At 32.8% G+C, this 20,253-nt stretch overlaps 1 protein-coding gene across 1 annotated transcript; it reads right to left on the reverse strand.

The window, feature by feature from the left end:
* Window positions 1-505: 505 nt before the first annotated feature.
* LOC147078062 (uncharacterized) lies at window positions 506-16,929 on the reverse strand. The gene is made up of 7 exons (XM_085940105.1): window positions 16,873-16,929; window positions 16,389-16,591; window positions 13,415-13,640; window positions 7,558-7,703; window positions 5,082-5,173; window positions 1,002-1,093; window positions 506-556 (listed from the first exon to the last, which is right to left on the reverse strand). Exons 1-7 carry the CDS (start codon window positions 16,927-16,929, stop codon window positions 506-508), a joined length of 867 nt encoding a protein of 288 aa, XP_085796231.1.
* Window positions 16,930-20,253: the final 3,324 nt, after the last annotated feature.

A 20,253-nucleotide genomic window follows, 5' to 3' on the forward strand; every position in this document is an offset into this window, starting at 1 on the left:
GGTATCATAACATCATCGATATTTCAACAAAAAAAAACACAGCCTCTAGAGAAAATTGAAAAATACCGCGTAGGTCTAAACTCTAAATCCACTCTTCTTATAATTTAGAATTTTAATATTATTCCAATAATTCATAGGTGTCTTCATTCAATTCATAACGCATTTAATATGCTGTCTAATACATCGGAACGTATGTAAATATATACTTATTCAGAATGTGGATTGTGGGTATCTAGTATTATTAACTACCTAATTTTATTTAACGTGTACACAAATAAATATAATATCGTTTGTCTATATTGGTATTTTCTGGCTAATAATGTGTGGGTACTTAATATCTAATTTGTTTTTAAGCCACAGTTCAACAAAACTATCTGTGTTAAAATTGTATAAAATTTATTTTTCATTACACTATTACTCTGTCACTATCAAACATTTTTCGCCCCGAATGAAAACAATTTTCCTGCTCATACTAAACTTTTACGCGTTTGAGGCAGCTTTACATCTAGCGGTAGAAAATAATATTGTGAATGACAAGATAGACTTCAGCAGATTTCTGTTTTGTCAATAAAATAATTAGGTAAATAAAGAGCTTTTGGCCATCTGTTGGATTTTAAATTTAACACGAAAATGAACGATAAAACAGGTTGCTGTTTTAGTGTTTTATTACCGGCATCATAGATGGCAGTAACAATAAAACACGAGATAGAAATAAATAATATAGGGGTGAAAATAATGCTCGTCAAATAATGTCATTTTATTTTTTAAATAAATCACACATTTATGTTTATTGTAACACTATATAAATAATGCATTTTCTTGCATTTTGTCATATTTTCTAATAATTATATTTTTTTATTGTTTAAATACCTAAGTACATAATATTATCTAGTTAGTATATTATTATGAATAACAACATTATTTGACTAGATAATTTAGTGTTGGTAAGTAGTTTTTGAATTATTAGTGCATAGTGATTTTATAATATTGTATATTATAACGATCCCTGGTTTTATTGCAACGAAGAAGACCACCTCTAGCAAACTGATGCAGCTGAAACCCATAAAGAGACCAAGCAGACCACCACATTGAGCTAAAATAAAAAAAAATGTGTTCAGATTTCTTCATTTTTTCACATTCACATTTAAATATATATGTGATGGAAATTGTCTTCTTCTACAAGACGTGTGGGTCCCTGTCCAGTTTGTCCAGCTAGAGTATCTATCTGATCAGGATCATTGCTGTCCTGTCATCTGGTATGCCTTCAATAATATCATCTGCCCATTCCAGCCTATGCCTGATCAATTTTCCAGCTTGGATCCAGATACACTGAGATTGAGTGTTTAGATACATTTATATAATATTATTTAAAATGCATGATATATCATCATCATCAGCCGGAGTCAATCCACTGCTGGATGAAGGCCTGTGTCGTTCGCTGCCACGTATTTCCGCCGAACTTTATCAGTTCGTCAATCCAGCGGCTTTTAAGACGACCCTGTGGTCGTTTCGTGCCCCTTGGGTACCATTGGATGACGGCATTAATTTTTCCAGCGGCCGTCCTTTCGACGAGCAATGTGCCCCGCCCATCTCCATTTCAGCTGTTTGCCAACGTCTATTACATCGCGTACTCCTGTGTGCTTTCTAATCCATTCGTTTCTCTTACGGTCCTTTTGCGTGGTGCACCTCTCCATGCCTCGCTGTGCGACTCTTAGCCTTTGGACATCTCTCGTGTTGAGGGTCCACGTCCATACGTGAGCACGGGCAGCACACATTGGTTGAACACCCTACGCTTAAGACATAACGGTAGGTCATTCTTGAAGACACTATTTAGACGTCCGAAAGCACTCCATCCCAGCTTTGTTCTGCGAGCAATTTCATCGTGTATGCTTCCGTCTATGGGCACGCATGAGATATATTATATACGCAATATACATTTTACTAACACATGTTTATCGTTTGGTGCATTCGTTTATATAAAAGTTTTACGATTTATCCTGAATTATTAAACTTTTTCTTCTTCTTTGACCATGTCCGATATTAATAGGATTATATGGGTCTCTATAGAGTAGAGGTTTGTATTAACAGATTTTGTTTTTTACGAGAAATGGATGTCAGCCACTTGCTCAACCTATTAGGTCCATACCCTGACAGAAAAAAATTGATAAACAATATGTGTACTTGCCAGACCCAGGATTCGAACCTGGGACCCACGGCGTGATAGTCTAACGCTTAAGCCGCGCGGCCACTGTGGTTATTGGGTAAATATTGGGGTGGCAGTCATCAATTGTAGTAAACATTTAAAAACATAGCATGAAATGAAGCTACAATTATTAGCAAATGTAAATACAGATGCATTTATCTACGTCGTAGACACTCTACGGTTTCGTAACCCAATTGATTTTCAATGATCTTTTTGTAGAGACAGCAACAAATAAAAATAAACGACCAGTATAGATGAGGAGCAAACATTCAAAAAATGATTTGTCACACATTTTGAAAAATGCCGTTTATTGTCAATTCTGATAGTCTATATTTAAATCTATGAAAAGAAACCAGAATCAGTGTTCAAAGAACCTTTTATCCTATAAAAAAATATAATGCCTTGATTTTCATTCAAATAGTGTTTTGCCCACAAGTTTCATGCAAATCGTGTTTTGTCCAAATTTCAAATCAAAAAATGAACCACTTCCGAGAATTTTGGATTATACAAAATACCAGGTTTAAAATTCTTTCCTTAAACAGTTTTATAATAAAAAAACCATTTTGAGTACAATATGTTTTTCTTGATTATCTCAGCTCAACATCTGTGTGACAAATCACGTTTTGAATGTTTGCTCCTCAAATTGAGATTACAATATAAATTATTACATTTAACTATTTAAATACCTACAACGATCGTAGCGAATAATTTTGAGGTGCTGCGGATGAAATAAGTGCAAATGACATATAAGTACCGATATACCGATTACTATCCATGGGAAATTTTTTTTATTATTTTCATTACGATATATAAATCTTTCTGTAATTGGTATGTTTCTGAGATGTTCCAAATTATCTAGGTACATAATTATTTGTCTAAAAAAATAATTTCAATATTTTTTCTTGAAATAGCAATTAAGTAGCTATCTTGATAATTTTGAAACAAAATCTCATTAACAGAATGCATACTCAAATTATTGATTATATATATTTGATGATATAATAAAGCTTTTCAATTATTGTCGTGAAAAATAATTTCAGTCCATAGAGCAACTATTATGTTATGAAATATCATTATATAGATTTGTGGCGTAGTAGGGAATCAAACTGCGGCGCTTTGGTCACGCATTAGGGTTTATTCCACTAAGCTACGTGATTCGCGTTGGCTCTCAGAGATTAGGGTTCGGCACACCTCTCGCTGATCTATCAGGCAGAGGTGGGCAAATATTTAGGCAGGTGATTACGCATCTGCCGAACAGACGTGTTGTTTGGAAATGTAACATACAATTATCTAATGGCATTATGCATTGATATCACGGTAGTTTAAGATACTTGATGACCCAAGCCACGCACTGTATTTGAAGCCATGATAAATATACATCACAAGCAGTGAAGGAACTCATAGCCCCCACTTCCTGAAGCGGCCCCCTAGGCTTGGATCTTTGGCGGCCCCCCCAACCTTTTGCAAATGTTAAAGGCAGTATGATGCCCTACAGTAGATAGCGTTTTTTTTAAATGGTGTTCGATGGAACATTAAGGACATGCTCAGCGTACGTCAAAATGGAGCTTTTATGCTATTTAAAATTTTGAAGCCTTATTATCCTTTATATTTATTTTAAACATTTGATGACAGCATAAAGTATTTTTATTACATAAAATAGTATTCTTTTAAACCTCTCGCTTTAATGTTTTAGATAATCTAATATTTCAGTACGTTCATGTGAAGTGGTGTTATGATTTTTTATATTTATTAATTTTTAAAAGCATCGTTTGTCAATTTATGGGTACGGCCGTATGCTGTAGCTTAGCCACTGGGAAATGCCAATAGAAATGGCGTATTTCAAAAAAATACTACCTTATTCTTAGGTCAATAATTATTATAAAGCAAACATTATTCGTAGAATGTTTATCACATTTGAATGGTCAAAGACATAGCTTATAATCAGTATCTTTAAATGTGTAAATCTTGCCCTTTTTTTGAATAATAAAATGCCTAATTCTTGTCAAATTTGGGATCACAGAGATTATCAATATAATTTTTTATTGTAAATATTTCACTATAATAATGTCGACATAAATTTTACTAATAGTTTTATAAATGCTTTTAAAAATTAATAAATATAAAAAAATTTAACACCACTTCACATGGATGAACTGAAATATGACTATATTCTAAAACATTGAAGCGAGAGATTTAAAAGAATACTATTTTATGTAATAAAAATACTTTATACAGTGATCAAATGATTAAAATAAATATAAAGGATAGTAAGGCTTCAAAATTATGTAAATAGATTATCTACAACGTTTAAGGAATGTCCAGGATCATGCTTTGAAAATAGCATAATAGCTCCATTTTGACGTACGCTGAGCATGTCCCCCCTTAAGGGTATTCAGTGTATTTTTACAGATTTTTGAATGCTTAATACATTCACTTTAATTATTTATAGACTTTTTTATTATTAGAGCAACTTTGTGATGTGTGTGTTTATCTGACTTATTTGGTCGATCCACCATGCCTCCCTCCCTGAGCCCGGCCCACCAGGGTCCTGCCAGCCTCTCTTTGTGAGGGCCATGGCGGAACTACATTTGAAGGGGATTTCGTGATGATTTTGGCTTCAGTGTTATGTGTCATTTGAATTTCTGGCTATGTGGGATTTCGGCATTCGGGATATTTATACCTATGTAAAATTATATAATTATAATATATTAATACATAAAATTCCTCACAAAAATATGTATAACTCTCTATTAATTGGTAACTGAAATTAAGATTTATACGCATGACCGAATGGCAAACGCTCCGCGATCGAGTTACTGGAGGCTGAAAATTAAAAATAATACATTTTATTGAAAGGTGCAATTATCATAATTCTTACACAAAAAGTCAACTGAATCCATTTTTAACTGTCTGTGGATTCCAAAAAATGATCCTTCTTTAAAGTGTATGTGAATTCTTGTCACCTCTCGTCTGAAAATAATTAAAAATAGTATTATGATTGGTTTTATTTAATATAAAATCGGGATACTTAAAGACATTAAAGTGGTCTTTCCAACCAGGAGAGTATACGTTTTATAACTTTGCACTTTTTTGTACTCTTTACTAGGGATTCCAAACCCGGGATCCCAAGCTATTTTTGATACCTATGAATCCCGGGATTGATAAACATAATCCCGAAACTTTCGGGATTGATTTTTTTAATCAATGTTTATGGAAAATAAAATAAAAACGAAAATATAACAGAAAAAAATACTTTTAATAACAAATAACTACATTAGAAATAAACTGAGTTTGAATGAAGTTTGATTTATACCCGTGTGTAAGTTGCCGATTCATTTTATTTTTTCACATAAATTAATAAAAATGAGAAAGATTGGAAAAAAACAATGCTTCGCACTATTAACAAAGTAATTCCACCATGATCTCATACGTTTTACGGCAGTTTCATATTTGGCTGACTAGTTAGATTTATGAAGCGGAAAGGCCATAGTACACCATGATTTGCTTTACTATTTTTAATCTCGCTAACCCATTCATTAAGTCTTTACTATCAGAAATGGCGGAAGAAATCTCATATTAAATTCACATTATTATTTTTATTACAATATTATTTACTCCATTAAACTTATGTATTTCCAAGATTGAACGTATACAATATTAACAATAAATATCTTAAATAGTATAAATTATACTAGATTTATTTTTGACCGATTTTATCAATGTTATTTGTAATTATAAAAATTTTATATTTACAATGGAAAAAAATGCCAATCCCGGGACCAGTCCCGGGATCCCGGGATCAGAATTTTGGCTCGGGATTGGATTCCCTACTCTTTACTATACTGATACCTACGACTCTTTGCCTTATTACCTCGCATAAAATTAGACCAAATTATATTCACTTATATTAATAATTATATGTGGTAATAAATAAAAATATTTTTAGAAAATATCACATTTTCATCATAGAGCTGGAGTACAAAGTTATTAAGCATCTACTCTACCTATGCAATCATAAATTTGTCAAAACACTATTAATTACACAAAACAAAACAGTATTTTTCACCGTATTATTTGAATGCTACTAAAAATATTGACGTTAAACTATCTTATATTCAGAAATCATGAACCGTCAATGTGCTATAGAAAGGTGAAAGATGAGCATAACATGTAAAGATAAGGAGGGAGACAAGAGCACGCGGTGTGGTAGAAGTCGCCAAGCTTGGCAAAGGGCTGGACAAATCGCGTGAGTGTACAACTGTTGATACCCAACATACAGTTATACATGGATGCACAAGCAGGTATTAAATTACCATAGAGCCCCCTACAATCGCCTTGGATCGACGAATACACCACGTTCGGCGAGTTTACGTAGCAGGCGAGGATCTACAGACCAAGACTAAAGTAAGAAACTATATTATGATGCTTTTAAGATGATAGTGAAAATTTTATTTAACCTATCTTTCCTTAGTTGACGAAAATACGCTATTTTTGACAGAGATCGTACAAAAACTATTCCATGTTTTTGTATATTTTGAAACTCAGAGATTCGGGATTAAGAAATTAAACGGGATTTAGTGACATCATTTTATTTCTCTGTCTATATTCTGGATTTATAATTGTCTTATTATGTTAATATTCAGATAATATTATCATAATGTGTATATATACGATGACGTCCCTAGACGTCCCTAAAGTGCCGACCTTAGATAGACTCAAAACTTCCACTTCTCATTTTTAGTTACACATTGTCTGCCATTTCGTTAGGTAGGTATCTATATACCTACTTAAATATTTTATCATTTATTTACGGCTATCTTAAACAGGGAAATATCCAAAAAATTTTCAAATTGATGTACACACCATCTACTGTGAATAAGAGCATTTCCACGAAATGTACTTTCAAGCGGTGGTGGTTTTAGGTAAGTGGAGGTCTGTGTCGCTGACAGGTTTGGAGGCACCCTTTTGAAAATATTGCCTGTGTGATAAACAACCATTACAATATGTATGGCTATGTTTAGGTACAATACAATACTATTCTTTGATTAGTTTTTAAACTAAAATGTCAGTAATTTCTAATAAAGCGACCGCATCATCTTTTGCATCATTGAAATCCGCTACTGCTATTAACAGTTGTAATATTTGTATTCGTTCCTTCATTCGTCGCCTTTTATAGTGTGCCGCCTCTATACAAAGCATGATCTGCTTTACCCCACGGGACGTCACTGTGTATTGGGTTCTCGCACGGGGAAAATGAATTAAATATTATCATATTCTACGTTCTACGTAAACAATAAGACAAATGGAATACAAAAGGTGTACAGTAAAGTGATACTTATTTCTTTAAAACTCACTGTTTTGTAGTAGATTGTGTCCACGATGAATGTTTAGAAGTATTTAGTCCCATGAGATCAGCGTAGAATATCTCTACATTGTAGGCGACTTCATCACAGTTTGGATAACAGTCACACCAAGTGACCGGATATGTGGTTTGGTTTATCTGAGCATGGTTCAAAAACATTGAGTGTGTCGCTGATTTCGACTGATAGAAGTTCTGTATCATTTTCATGTTTATATCGGCTGAAATAATATATAAAAATATACATATATGTATTAACTAAATCAAAGATGATGAAAAAAACATTTTTACACAGACAAAGCGTTAAAATTTGAGCAAAAAAGGACCCCCCCCCCCAGTCAACTGATTAAGTTAAGTTGTTTTTATTAATATAAGGTTATCAAATAAGATATATTTATATACGTACACTGAACTATTCTCTCAATAAATTAATTGTGTCACGAGCTGTATGGCATGTTGCACCATCTTGTTGGAATAATATAATATCATCCAGATCAAAATCATCTAATTCGTTCCAGAAAACAAATCAGTTATCATGTTTTTGTAGCGTTCTCCATTGACAGTAATTGTATTGCCATTTTAGTTTTCTGACAGTGCTCGAAATGGAAAAGTTTACAAACCGGAGTGCTCGACAAATTTTCTGAAGATATTTACATAGTCATCAAATCGTATGTGTATTTTATAAAAATACGTGTGTCTGATTTTATATTCTATAGCCTATCTAGCTCAGATGGTCAACATATTTTTCCACAAGACGGAGCGATAATTTTACAAATTTCACGAGCCGGAACGGCGCTCCAGTGCGTTCCGTTCCATGTCGAGCCCTGCGTTTTCAATAAAGTAATTTTTTATGAAATAATGTTCTGCTCCAAAGCCCAATCAGCACAATTTCAACGGATCAAATGATCATTCGGTTTAAGCTCTTCTGTTAACTGTATTTTTATATGACGTCTTTAAATGAAAATATTCTATGTAGTGCCATAAGAAAGTCAAAGTTCTTGAGAACGGTGTGTAATTGATTGTTCTGGATTTTCATCCACACTTTCAATCACAACATAAATATTTTAAGTTGTGCGTTTACGTTTATGACGGGTTGGATTCTTAAAGTTATAGCCATTACCATTTGACTCGAATTTTCTAATTAAATTACGAATAGATCTGTGGGTCCATTATTTTGACCATACATTTCACGTAATGCCATTCTCGTAAAAACAAAAAAATCTGTCAATACAAACCACCACTCTGTGAAGGCCCGTATGATCTTATTAGGATCGGACATGGTCGAAATTTTTTTTATTTACCATGATGATTTGCCAAGCACTACTGAATGCAAATGTAAATTTTGGTGAGAATCAGAAAAAATTGCTGCTATAAAGTTTCAAAAATCTGTAGTACCTACTAATTTGATAACCCTTTATGTAAAAACTATTATGAAGCTTTAATGTAGGTACGTTTAAAATAAATTCTCACCTTTGACAGTTTCCATGCAGTTATATTCCGTAAACGTTGTACACGTTGGAAAAGTCGGAAGTCTACCTAGTATGGAAAAAAGATTTTTTGAACGTCAATAATGTAATGAAAACTTGAAAACTTGATGATGATGATGAGAGCTTGAAAATAAAATGTTTGGGTTTGGTGTAAGAGACTCATATCTACGTATATTATATGTTACGCCGAATGTGCGAAATTGACTATTACATGAAATTGGCAAAATTTTGACTAAATCATGAAAAATGCAAGCCGGTTGCCTTATTCATGAATTTGGCAAAATATCTGCCAAGTGCGTGAATTCGGCAGTAATTTTTCTGCCTAGTTCATGCATTGGACAAATTAGATAGTAGCGCTCCGGTGGTGTTTTTTGCAACTAATCAAACTAACCAAATGTGTCAAATGTCATTGATTATATAAAAATATACCAATCAATAACTACAATGACGTTGATATCCATTTACTTTGCCCAAAAAAAATCTAGAACTATAGATTATGATAACAGAAGAATTTCATTAAAAGGTATTTTCGCGATTTGATTCGTGCTTGGGTATCAATCGTGCAATGGTCGATTGTTTGTTTGATAGTATGATTTTTTGATATTTTGTTGACACTTGTTAGTTAACCTCAAAATGGACATTCAGTTGAATTCAGAATTACAAAATCTAACCTAACCTAATAATAATAATATTATATTATGTCCAATTATAACTAATAAAACCATCCGTATTAAATTTACTTTTTCTACTGTCATGAAGACAGTTTAAGAATTCCATACCCTGGCGAATTCATGTACTCGGCAGATAATTTACTTAATTCATAAATAAGACAACGGGTTTGACTATTACATGAATTAGGCAAAGTTTTTCCCAATTCATGTAATAGTCAATTTCGCACATTCGGCGTAACATATAGATACATGATGGTACTCGTAGCAACGGTGCTAAATAAAATACTGCAAGGTAACAGTTTTTAATTGTTCTAATTCCCCCCCCCCCCCCACTGCCATCTTCGTAACAATACCGAATAACATGTAGGAATCGAATTGACTAATCGCTTATCTTGCAATGTTACGTTTTTAGTTTACGAGTTGTTTTAAAGTTGAAAATAACAACGACATCATATTCTCTATTCACGCTAGTCAAAGCTATCGAATGTAACAGTATATTGCTGATAACTGATGGAATGTCGACCTGACGCGGTCCGTTTTCAATAGACCTACTTGCTGGATGGTGGAGCACTCAACTTTTTGCAAGTAGACATTCGATCGAGATGTAAGTGTACTACGTATAACTGGGAATTAGATCCTTATTCTTATTATGTATACATATACACCCCTGAGCATTAAATCCCCGAGTTTTGGCCATTATGTTGTATACGGAGGTTCGAGAACAGATATTTGGGGTGGACATCTACTGGGTGTGCGGTCAGTTCTTCCTTGGCGCTATGTGATTTCTGCCCGCTGCGTTTTTTCAAAGAAATTATTCGGCGGATAATTATTACTATTCAGACCACTACTCACTAGACTCTTGGTTACTGAGTTACTGCTAAAAAATCCAATAACGAAATAGGTGGTATAACGTTAGGAGTAACGAAAAGATGCGAAAGAAGATCTTGCACCCTCTTACGCTGAGAGTGAAGAGGCGACAATCGTCATAGCTCGGCCACGTGCCATGGACGCCTCAGGGTTTCTCAACCTAGCTTGCCTGTTCAATCCAACCAGATTCCGGAGTCTTGGAAGATCGTAAAATACCACACATAGTATAATATACGGCAAAGTTCCGGGATACTGGTATGACGTATATGACGCAAGAAGGCTGGCGAGCGACAAAGAAGAAGAAGAATAATATTACTAATCAGTAATTAGTAAATAGTATTTCCCTACTATAACTTACGTTTAAAATAAAATGGAGCGCAATGGCAGAACATCACCATATAATTTATTTCACATTCCAGTAAGCAATTAAAATGAGTGTAAAACCGGAAGTGTATCAACTTTTTTTCACCGTCAAAATAACACTTCCGGGTTGCCGGGTCCACCGACTTCATTCCAGGATCCGTTGTGACTTTTTTTGGAACTAATGCAAAGGTCGTTTGTCTTTCCATTGGAACTCCGGCGTGGCTTCGCATTATAGAACTCTCGGTTGGTGATGTCAAAAGCATCTGGAATAAAACAATTTATTTAAACAATAATAACCATCTGTCCGTCGGTCTGGAATACAGCATACACACAGACACACACACGCATTCGATCTCTGTCTATCAAAGGTATGGACAGCTAACAATAAGCTGTCTCTCTATGACGTAAATAAATTGACATGTGAAAGAGTTTGCGTCTTTATTGTGCGATCGCATAATAGAACACCCGCGTTGCACCCCTCTCATGTGTGCTGTACTTAATCGTTTAGTCACGTACCTATATACATTTCGCTCAAACGCGTCTTAACCCATTCACTGTATTATAAGTTTCGTGTTATTTGTATACATAAAAATATATTTAGGACAGTTCCAATGAGACTCACGTTAAATACACCGGCTTTTCAAAATATATGCCTATCAGTAGTTTATATTCGAAAACGACGCGTTTTTTAGCTATGAATATTGTTACCGGATAATCTATAAAAATAGTATTATTATTATTATTATTGCTAAATAAATATTATTATTGAGCGCACCGACAAAATGTTGACAAGTGGCACTGCCACTTGTTGATTATTTTCTAGTATTTTAATAATTCCTTCTTCTTCGCGCCACATTCCATGGCGTCGGCTTTCTTCATAATTGTCCTCCACTGATTCATGTCTCACATACATTTTCTCCAGTTTCCACCACTTTCCATTAGTAGATGTGTAGACAGAAGATCATGAAGACCCATTGGAAGAATTTAATTTAAGTAGGTATATATATAATAATTATTATATATTGATTATCGGTGAGGTCATAAAAGATTTATGACTTTCTCAAAGCTACACTACTCACATTGGACCTCGTGGCCGGTTGTAGTGTTAAAAAGAGATTATGATGACTATCATTCCCTTTAATTTCCCTATCGTATTTTGTGTTGATCATTAATTCACCTGAGCAGAAAAGTTTATACAAACAAATATGTGTGCGAAGTTTCATTTGTTTTGTGTAAATAAATGAGCTCGTCAAATTATTATGTTCGAATAAAAATATCTACATTACGAGGAAGTAATTATTTGTATGTAGATTGTAAAATATTTTTACCTGATATAATATGACTATTTGTATAGGTATATATAATTTCGGCCAAAAGATAAGAGCACGTACCCGGACAGTGGAAGGTGTTAAGTTTGAGTTCCACTAGGTCAGAGGTCAGCAAACTGCGGTTCGCGAGCCGCATGTGGCTCTTTGGGCATTGGCATGCGGCTCTTTTCCAAATTCCCAATTTCCAATTTTTACAAAAACTTTTGCAAAATTCACAATTTTTATTTTCTGTCATTGATTTGTACACTTATTATATTATATAATGACATTATCGCGAGTCTAATTTTTCCTCCGTGATGGTTGATGCAAAAATGTATGATTGTTGTTGTTTTAAATCCGCCCATTGCAAAAGTCGACAAATTAAAATTTTCTCCATTTGATAATGACACGAGCACTTTTAAAACACAATTTTATTGGTGGATTTAACAAGCAAAGAGTTATGGAGCTCAAAATTTATAGTTCTTGCCACCAAAATTGAGGATTTGGAGAGAGAAAAAATCAATTTAATTTCACAACACAAGTGGAGCGCTATAAAAGATCTACATAAGGTAGATACTACGATTTTTAATACATGGAATAGCTTTCCGAACTTATATTCGAATCTACATAATAATATGTATGTGAACATTCATTTTCAAACATGAACAGTATAAATAGCATTTAGAGAAGTCAAAGTAACCGATAAGAATTTGGAGTCGCGCCTAAAATTAAATACTACAAGTTACATACCAAACATACAGAAAATCTCCAGAGAAATGCAAGGAAGGTCATTGTTCACATTACTTTTAAGGAATGCGTGAAAATTGCATGTAATTCATATTCTGTAAAAATTATATTTATATTTTCAACAATAAAACCATTCATTTACGTTAAATCAACAATTATAAAATGTAATTAATTCATTTAAATAAATCATATTTATAAAAATATGCGTATGGCTCATGAAATTTTTTTAACCGTTGTGCCACTTATATTTGGCTCTTTGATCCAAGAGTTTGCCGACACCTGCATTAGGCCTAAGTTTTTTTCGATATTATATATATATCGGTATATTTTTCGAGGATTTTCAGTATGTAATTTCATAAAATTTTAATATTGTTATGATATTGGTATTTGACATAGATGATAAATATAACCTTAAATCCAAAATCAACTCCATCGCAAAACTCCTGTGTATCACTGCTGTTGACATAAAGTTCTAAGCTCAGTCCAAACTTTTCTCCTGCAGAAAAAAGCCTCCTCGGATAAGGAACCATTTTACCACTTTCATACTTATCCGCTGGGTAGCCGTTGTTGGGTGTCCACATAAATGTTCGGTTGTTGTCAGCTATGACGTGGTATGCCTCATGAGAGATATCGGTTCTGAAATATCAGGAAACAAATTAATTCATTCTTTCAGGATTTGATTTTACCATCATAGTAAAACCTAAATATACCAGCAGACTCGCAAACCTAGGGATTGCAATACCGGTATTTCAGTATTTATCAATACCAAAATACCGGTTTTAAAGATCAAAAATACCGGATTTTTCAGTATTAAGAAAGCGCACTCGTTTAAGTTTTTGAAAATGAATTATAAGTTATGTGCTCCTAAAATGAAAATATATTGAGTGAATCTAACAGAGGTGAAAAAATAATAAAATAAATTTCATCAGATAAGCACTTGAACTTTTGAAGGCTTTAGTTAAAATTATCAATATATACAAATTATTTGTAAAAAATCACTAGTTCTACAATTATGATCAATGCATATTTTAAATGTCAACATAATAAATGTAGGTATGTAGGTTTTCGCTATAAAATAATATTTTAAAAAGATTTTAATAGCTATTTTTATTGATAAGCACCTACTTCTGATTTTTTTAAATGTTAAATAAATACCGGTATTCAATAAGAAACCGAAAAACCGGTATTTACATTTTTATTTGGTATTGCAATCCCTACGCGAACCCAACCATAGTCGTGGCAAACATCGACTTGATAATATCAATTACAACAGCTAAATCAGCTACCAACTCGATCGTGTTGACGCTTGATTTGATTTGTTCATAATTTACGCTCAGTTGCTAATGTAGACAATTATTATAAGTAAAGCAACAAATTAAATTTATACGAGTACCTATGTAACGAGTTGGTGATTGTATATTATTATTGTCTGTTAAAACAATGGCTAAAGTCAGGCAGCCTTCATTATGTAAACGTCAAATTTCTGTTGCTATGTCAAACCCAAGACAAGACACGCTCGCGCAGGGAATGGGACAACTGGGCCCCGGATAATTGGACGCCGCACTGTCGTAGACACGTATACAGAACGTAGACGATTTCACGACAGTTTCTATCTACTACTTAGTAGTTTTAATTCATTTTACTCTTAATATAATGTATTCTTTATTGCGGATTGAGAATTACCATGCCTAAGGCTTTATATTAAATAAAAAACTCTTTTTTCGTTGGAACTTAAACATATGCACGATTAAATCATTATTTACGTCTGCATATTTACATTCTCACCAACTATTAAATCATAATATAATCATTTAAATATAAATAATAATATTAAATATTAGTAAATAAAGTACCTATAAGTACCTAACGTCTATTTTGTGGCGTCCAGTTGTCCCGGTGCCAAATGGTCCTAGACCCTTCGCACATATAGCTTGTAGAGTTCGTATTATTTATTCTGGCGTGCGGTTTTCCCCCCGATTCAGCATCTTAACACTGCATTTCCACTCGTTCTCTCCCATTGAAAACTTGCAACAGTCGAACGCGATGACCCAATGCTTTCCGCCTGCAAGCGACGTGACGTGAACGCCAGCTTAAAGAATACGGACTCTACGGCCGTTCATAGAAATTCAAGCTTAATTGACGCAATCGTGCCCAAAAATAGGAAAGTTCCAATTTACTCACGACTGCTCACGACTCAAAAGTGACTTCCACGATCGGGTTGATCGTGGCAGACGGTTGGCCTGAGAATCTGCCAATGTAATTTGGGCTTTAGAATCACCAACACACGCACCACAAGTTACCGCATAAACAGTAATTAACAGCAAACTCCGGTAAATTGCGATAAATTGTTGTATCGACCGCAAGTGGGGTCCCGACAAAACCACCTGAATCAAAACCCCCCGGACATTGCCGCCTAGACATTACTGCCGAAATAATTAAGAAATGAGACTATTTTTATTTTTACATAATATTATATTTTAGATGCACAAATAAAAAAACATACGAAAAAAGATATTTAAAAATAAACATATGAAAAATATAAATTATTTAAGTAAATTATTAAATTTCAATATTGTGTGCAAACTTTCTTAAATATTATAAATTAGAAATAGTTCCATACAAAGGCATTAACTCTTGTAGTCTTTCGTTTAATTGGTTTTAGTATTAAGTGTTAAAAGCTGATGATTGTTACTCTACTAATAGCTGCAACGGATTAAATATCAAATTACACTGATTATCGTATGTATGTATATTTCCTACGATACGCAATTCGAAAAACCAAAAAAGCATTTGTTTTTTTGCGGGCGGTTTTTTCTAGTCGGATTTGTCCGGGCGGTATTGACGAGCTCTGGTACGGGCGAATTTCATTTGGCGACAATGTCTAGGCGGCAATGTCCGGGCGGTTTTGTACAGCCTGCTGCTAGTGTGAGCTGAGTTTTATAATTATTATATAATGTATGTTGTTGATAAAAAAGATAATAGTAAGTACCTACATAATCTAGATTTATTGGGGTAAATGGAAAATATATTCACCAGAATTATCATTCAATATAATTTTTCGGTTAATTCAACGCATCAATAATCAATTAAAATATATAAAATTATGCAAGTACCATAGTATTTAAAAAAGAGAATGAAAAAATGAAACGTGGTACGAAAATATGCGTATTAGATGTGATATGAAAATATCACAAAAGAACCCAACGGAGAAGAAGCAGAAAAGAGTAGGTACATGGAGTGATAGAGGTCACCGAGGTGAAAAAATGGCAATCGGTCGAACATATCGCATGACGAGTAGATAACTCCTGGACAAGTGCAGTTATACAAGAATACATGACGGACATAAGACGACAACAGGTTAGCCCGAAAGCTCGTTTGACGAACCCATCATGTTCATATTTTAAATAGATTATTGTAGAATTAGTGAAATATGAATATACTGACAATGAATTAAATGCAAAGCATATTCCATTATCAGTTAGTATTGTCTCGAACAAATTGCCATCGCAACAATTCTTGGCTTGCTCCTGTCCATTTATCGACATCCATCGGCAGCTTTTTATAATATCTGTACAACTTGGAGAGCTCTGCAAAAAATATATATATAAGGCATTTAGCACTTTCAATATTTATAAATTTATTCACAGTTTCGAATGTTATTTTACTGTTAAAATAATCAGGACCGCCACGAGAAGTACACCTACCTGTGTGTGAAAAATAAGCGGCGCCTTGAATTTATAAATCAGCAATACATTCAACAAATAAAACGAATTTATATAATATTTTTCATACATACACACAGTTACTGTAGAAAGATCTTGGCTTTTAACTATTTGCTTAAAACTGGGTTAAAATCTTTTGGCAATACCTTTATCAAGAAATCCACAATTTTATTTTGCTCTTCTTCTGACATTCTTTCAGGCATGGAGTAGTTTGCTGGTACCAATTCATCACAAGTCAATGAAGCCGAAAAGAGAATTTCTCTGAAAAAAATATATTTTATGTACAAAGGCACTTTACGAGCGTCTAGTATTTACTCCATCATCTTAAACACCTAATGACCAGTTTGCATAATATGATATTTAAATCACAATAATAATATGATCATTTCGAAATATATAAATATGTCTGTGACTATAAAATAATCATTATTTATATACTTTATCCGGTGAATAAGTATTTTATTATTATTTAACATTAAACTTATGTATATTTTGTCAAATATTCATATATTTTTTTATAAGCCACGACAAACAGAAACATCAAAAGTTTGTGTCGATATATTAAAGACATAAAAACGAAAATTATTACGTTTTGTACTTATTGTATTGTTATAATATTTATTATTTTATTTGATACGGTTATTTAATTTTTATTACAAATTATTGCAACATTATCTATTAGGAAAAAATCGTCTCCATTTTCAAAACGCCACTTATTTTAATTTAATAAAATTACAAAATAATAATGCTTCCACCGTAGAAGAAATATTCCAATGAATATTAATGGTCCCATTACGAAAATAATGAGAAAATCAACCTAACTTATTTTAAAATTTATTACATGAAAAATAAGGTTTAATATACCATATTATTGCACCCCCAGACTTACACTGACGTAAGTCTGGATTTTGCTGTTTTGAGTTATGAATACTGTTCAATTATATTTATTTTTCTCTATATCAGGACAACACTGTCGTATCTCTAAAAAAATTATTTAACGAGATATACCTAACCCCTAACTTCAGTGTTATTTTAAATAAATTGAGTCAAATATCGAGAAGAACAGTCCAGTAACTCTGATACTCTTAAATGAATGCCACTAGAAAGATATATTTTTTTCCAATTCTACAAAAAAAAAATGGACATTGTAAAGCTATTAGACATTAAATCAAGTACCATAAACATGGTTCATAAAGTTTTGTTTCGGCTCTCCTGTAAAATGGCTGATTTTGACTTACGTCAGTGTAGGTCTGGAGGTGCGTTATATCGTGCATTTTGGTCGTTGGTAGATTACGAAACATAAAAACATATGTCGCGTAAGTTGTGATTAATCATTTTGATAGAATAGATTTATAAAGCACATCAATTATTAGTATTACTATTATAATTGATAATAAAATAATAAAAACGAGACCGCAAATTCTATTTCGACCGCTGCATCTATAATGTTACGACGATCCCTTTCAGACTACCATTTTATTTTCAAAACTATAAATTGTTTTGTCAACTTTCACACCTACTGTAAAGGGTGAATTCGAGATTTTACCATGTCATCCGAAGTGTTTCTAATTTCACCTCTAACGCTCTTGTAATAATAATTATGATAGTTATTTCTCCACCTATGATCCATTTAACAACTCACCTGATACTTTTAAACGTACCATTTCCAACATCTTGAATAATCGACCCAGATGTATTTATTTTCTCTTTGTTATTCTGTTTTTTTTTCAATGTTCTCTCTTACACTAGTATGTACATAGTATTACAAAAAGCCAACTGCAAAAGACATATTTTGAATATACTAGGGTTTGAAGTCTTCGTTTTGTTAGGAGAGTTTCTAGAAACCACTTTTCTTCATACTATTTGGTTTATATCTACATTATATTATTGCATGTTCTTTCAGTTACTTCACTTTTACATTATCAAGTTCACGACTTTTGCAGTTGTTTTGCATTTAATCTCGAAATTGAAAAATTTGCAGATGTCATGGTTTTACACTCACGGTGAGAATGTTCATTTGTAATTTTATTTTTAATATTGTCTTTTGCTTTTCTGATTTCTTTAAAATTTTTGTTATTGTTATTCTTTCTATACTTTACAATCTTGATTTATATTAATTAACATTTATCTATGGAAACTTTACTGATTTCAACATCTTTCCTTTAACATTTCATGATGCTGTGTATCGTGCGATTAACTTATTTGAGTGCACCATAAAGGTTGATTTATTAATTATTAACTATATAATGTTTGTGGACGTGTTAAATAGGGTAAATTTATAATTGTATATATTATGTTTCTTTAATATTTACATAAACACATGCTGTCTTTTCTACGTTCTTGATGTATTAGTTGTTATTTATAATTAAGACATTTTTTTAATTTTGTATTTATTATGTATTATGGCGCATTGGCCAATCGCTGTAATGCCGAAATACGCTTTTTCTAAATAAATAAATAAATTAATAAAAATAAATAAAATGATAAAAAAACTATAAGTACTTGTTTTGTGGTTGGGTGAGATCCACATAAGAACGTCTCACAGTGTTCTCTGGGCAGATTGTTACTGATGGGAAAGGTATGTCGTATATGGGAGTGTATCTGTCGTCCACGACTATAGTGAATGGATTCTCGTTCCACTTATCCCACATACCTTTTATAGTGATTGCACATAATATAAAGCTGGCTAAGCAAATTCCAGTCCAGAGAAAACGTTCGAGATAAACCTTTGTACGGTCTGTGATGTACCTACAATAAAATATGGATAATGGTGCTAGTTTGCATTACTATTACACTATAAACTATAAAGTCTAATACAGACTGATACACACATCTCCTCATACAAAAATTATTATTATATATTGTTTTTAACACTACAAGAGGCAATGCGTCCCAATTAAGGAATCCAATCCCGAGCCAAAATTCTGATCCCGGGATTTTGGGATTACAATTTGATAATCCCGGGATCCCGGGACTGGTCCCGGGATTGGCATTTTTTCCATAGTTAATACATTTTTTTTAATATTTACAAATAACATTGATAAAATCGGGCAAAAATAAATAATTTAAGTATACTATTTAAGACATTTTTATGCAACGTTTTCATTAGCTCGTATTCTTATTTGTCCGGTAGTTGTTTGTCCGGTACAAATCTTGCAATCAATTTTTAACTAACTTTTCGGCTAGCTAGACATTTGAAACATTTTAAATATATCAGAACACGATGTCAATGCATTCTTTTAATACTTTTAGCCATATTTAAGCAGAATCGAATTCATTTTCAATTAATTCTGTTTTGTATAGAAAGTTATTTCAGAAAAATCCGTAAAAAGTTAAAGACTATTATTGGTTATTAAGGCGGTGGTCCTAGCAACTAAATTATTAAAATATTCGTGCGTTACTATGGAAATCAAAATGAAATGTCAAAATGACATTTCAGTATTTTACATTTGTTTGTTTGTTTGATTTTTTATTTAATTCTTTTTTCTTTTTATTTTGAAATTATTATTGTTAATTATGTTAATTGT

The sequence above is a fragment of the Rhyacophila brunnea genome, unplaced genomic scaffold (assembly GCF_057557595.1).
Source record: "Rhyacophila brunnea isolate RB1 unplaced genomic scaffold, BYU_Rbru_1.0 scaffold_12, whole genome shotgun sequence".
In the NCBI taxonomy this organism is placed as follows: domain Eukaryota; kingdom Metazoa; phylum Arthropoda; class Insecta; order Trichoptera; family Rhyacophilidae; genus Rhyacophila; species Rhyacophila brunnea.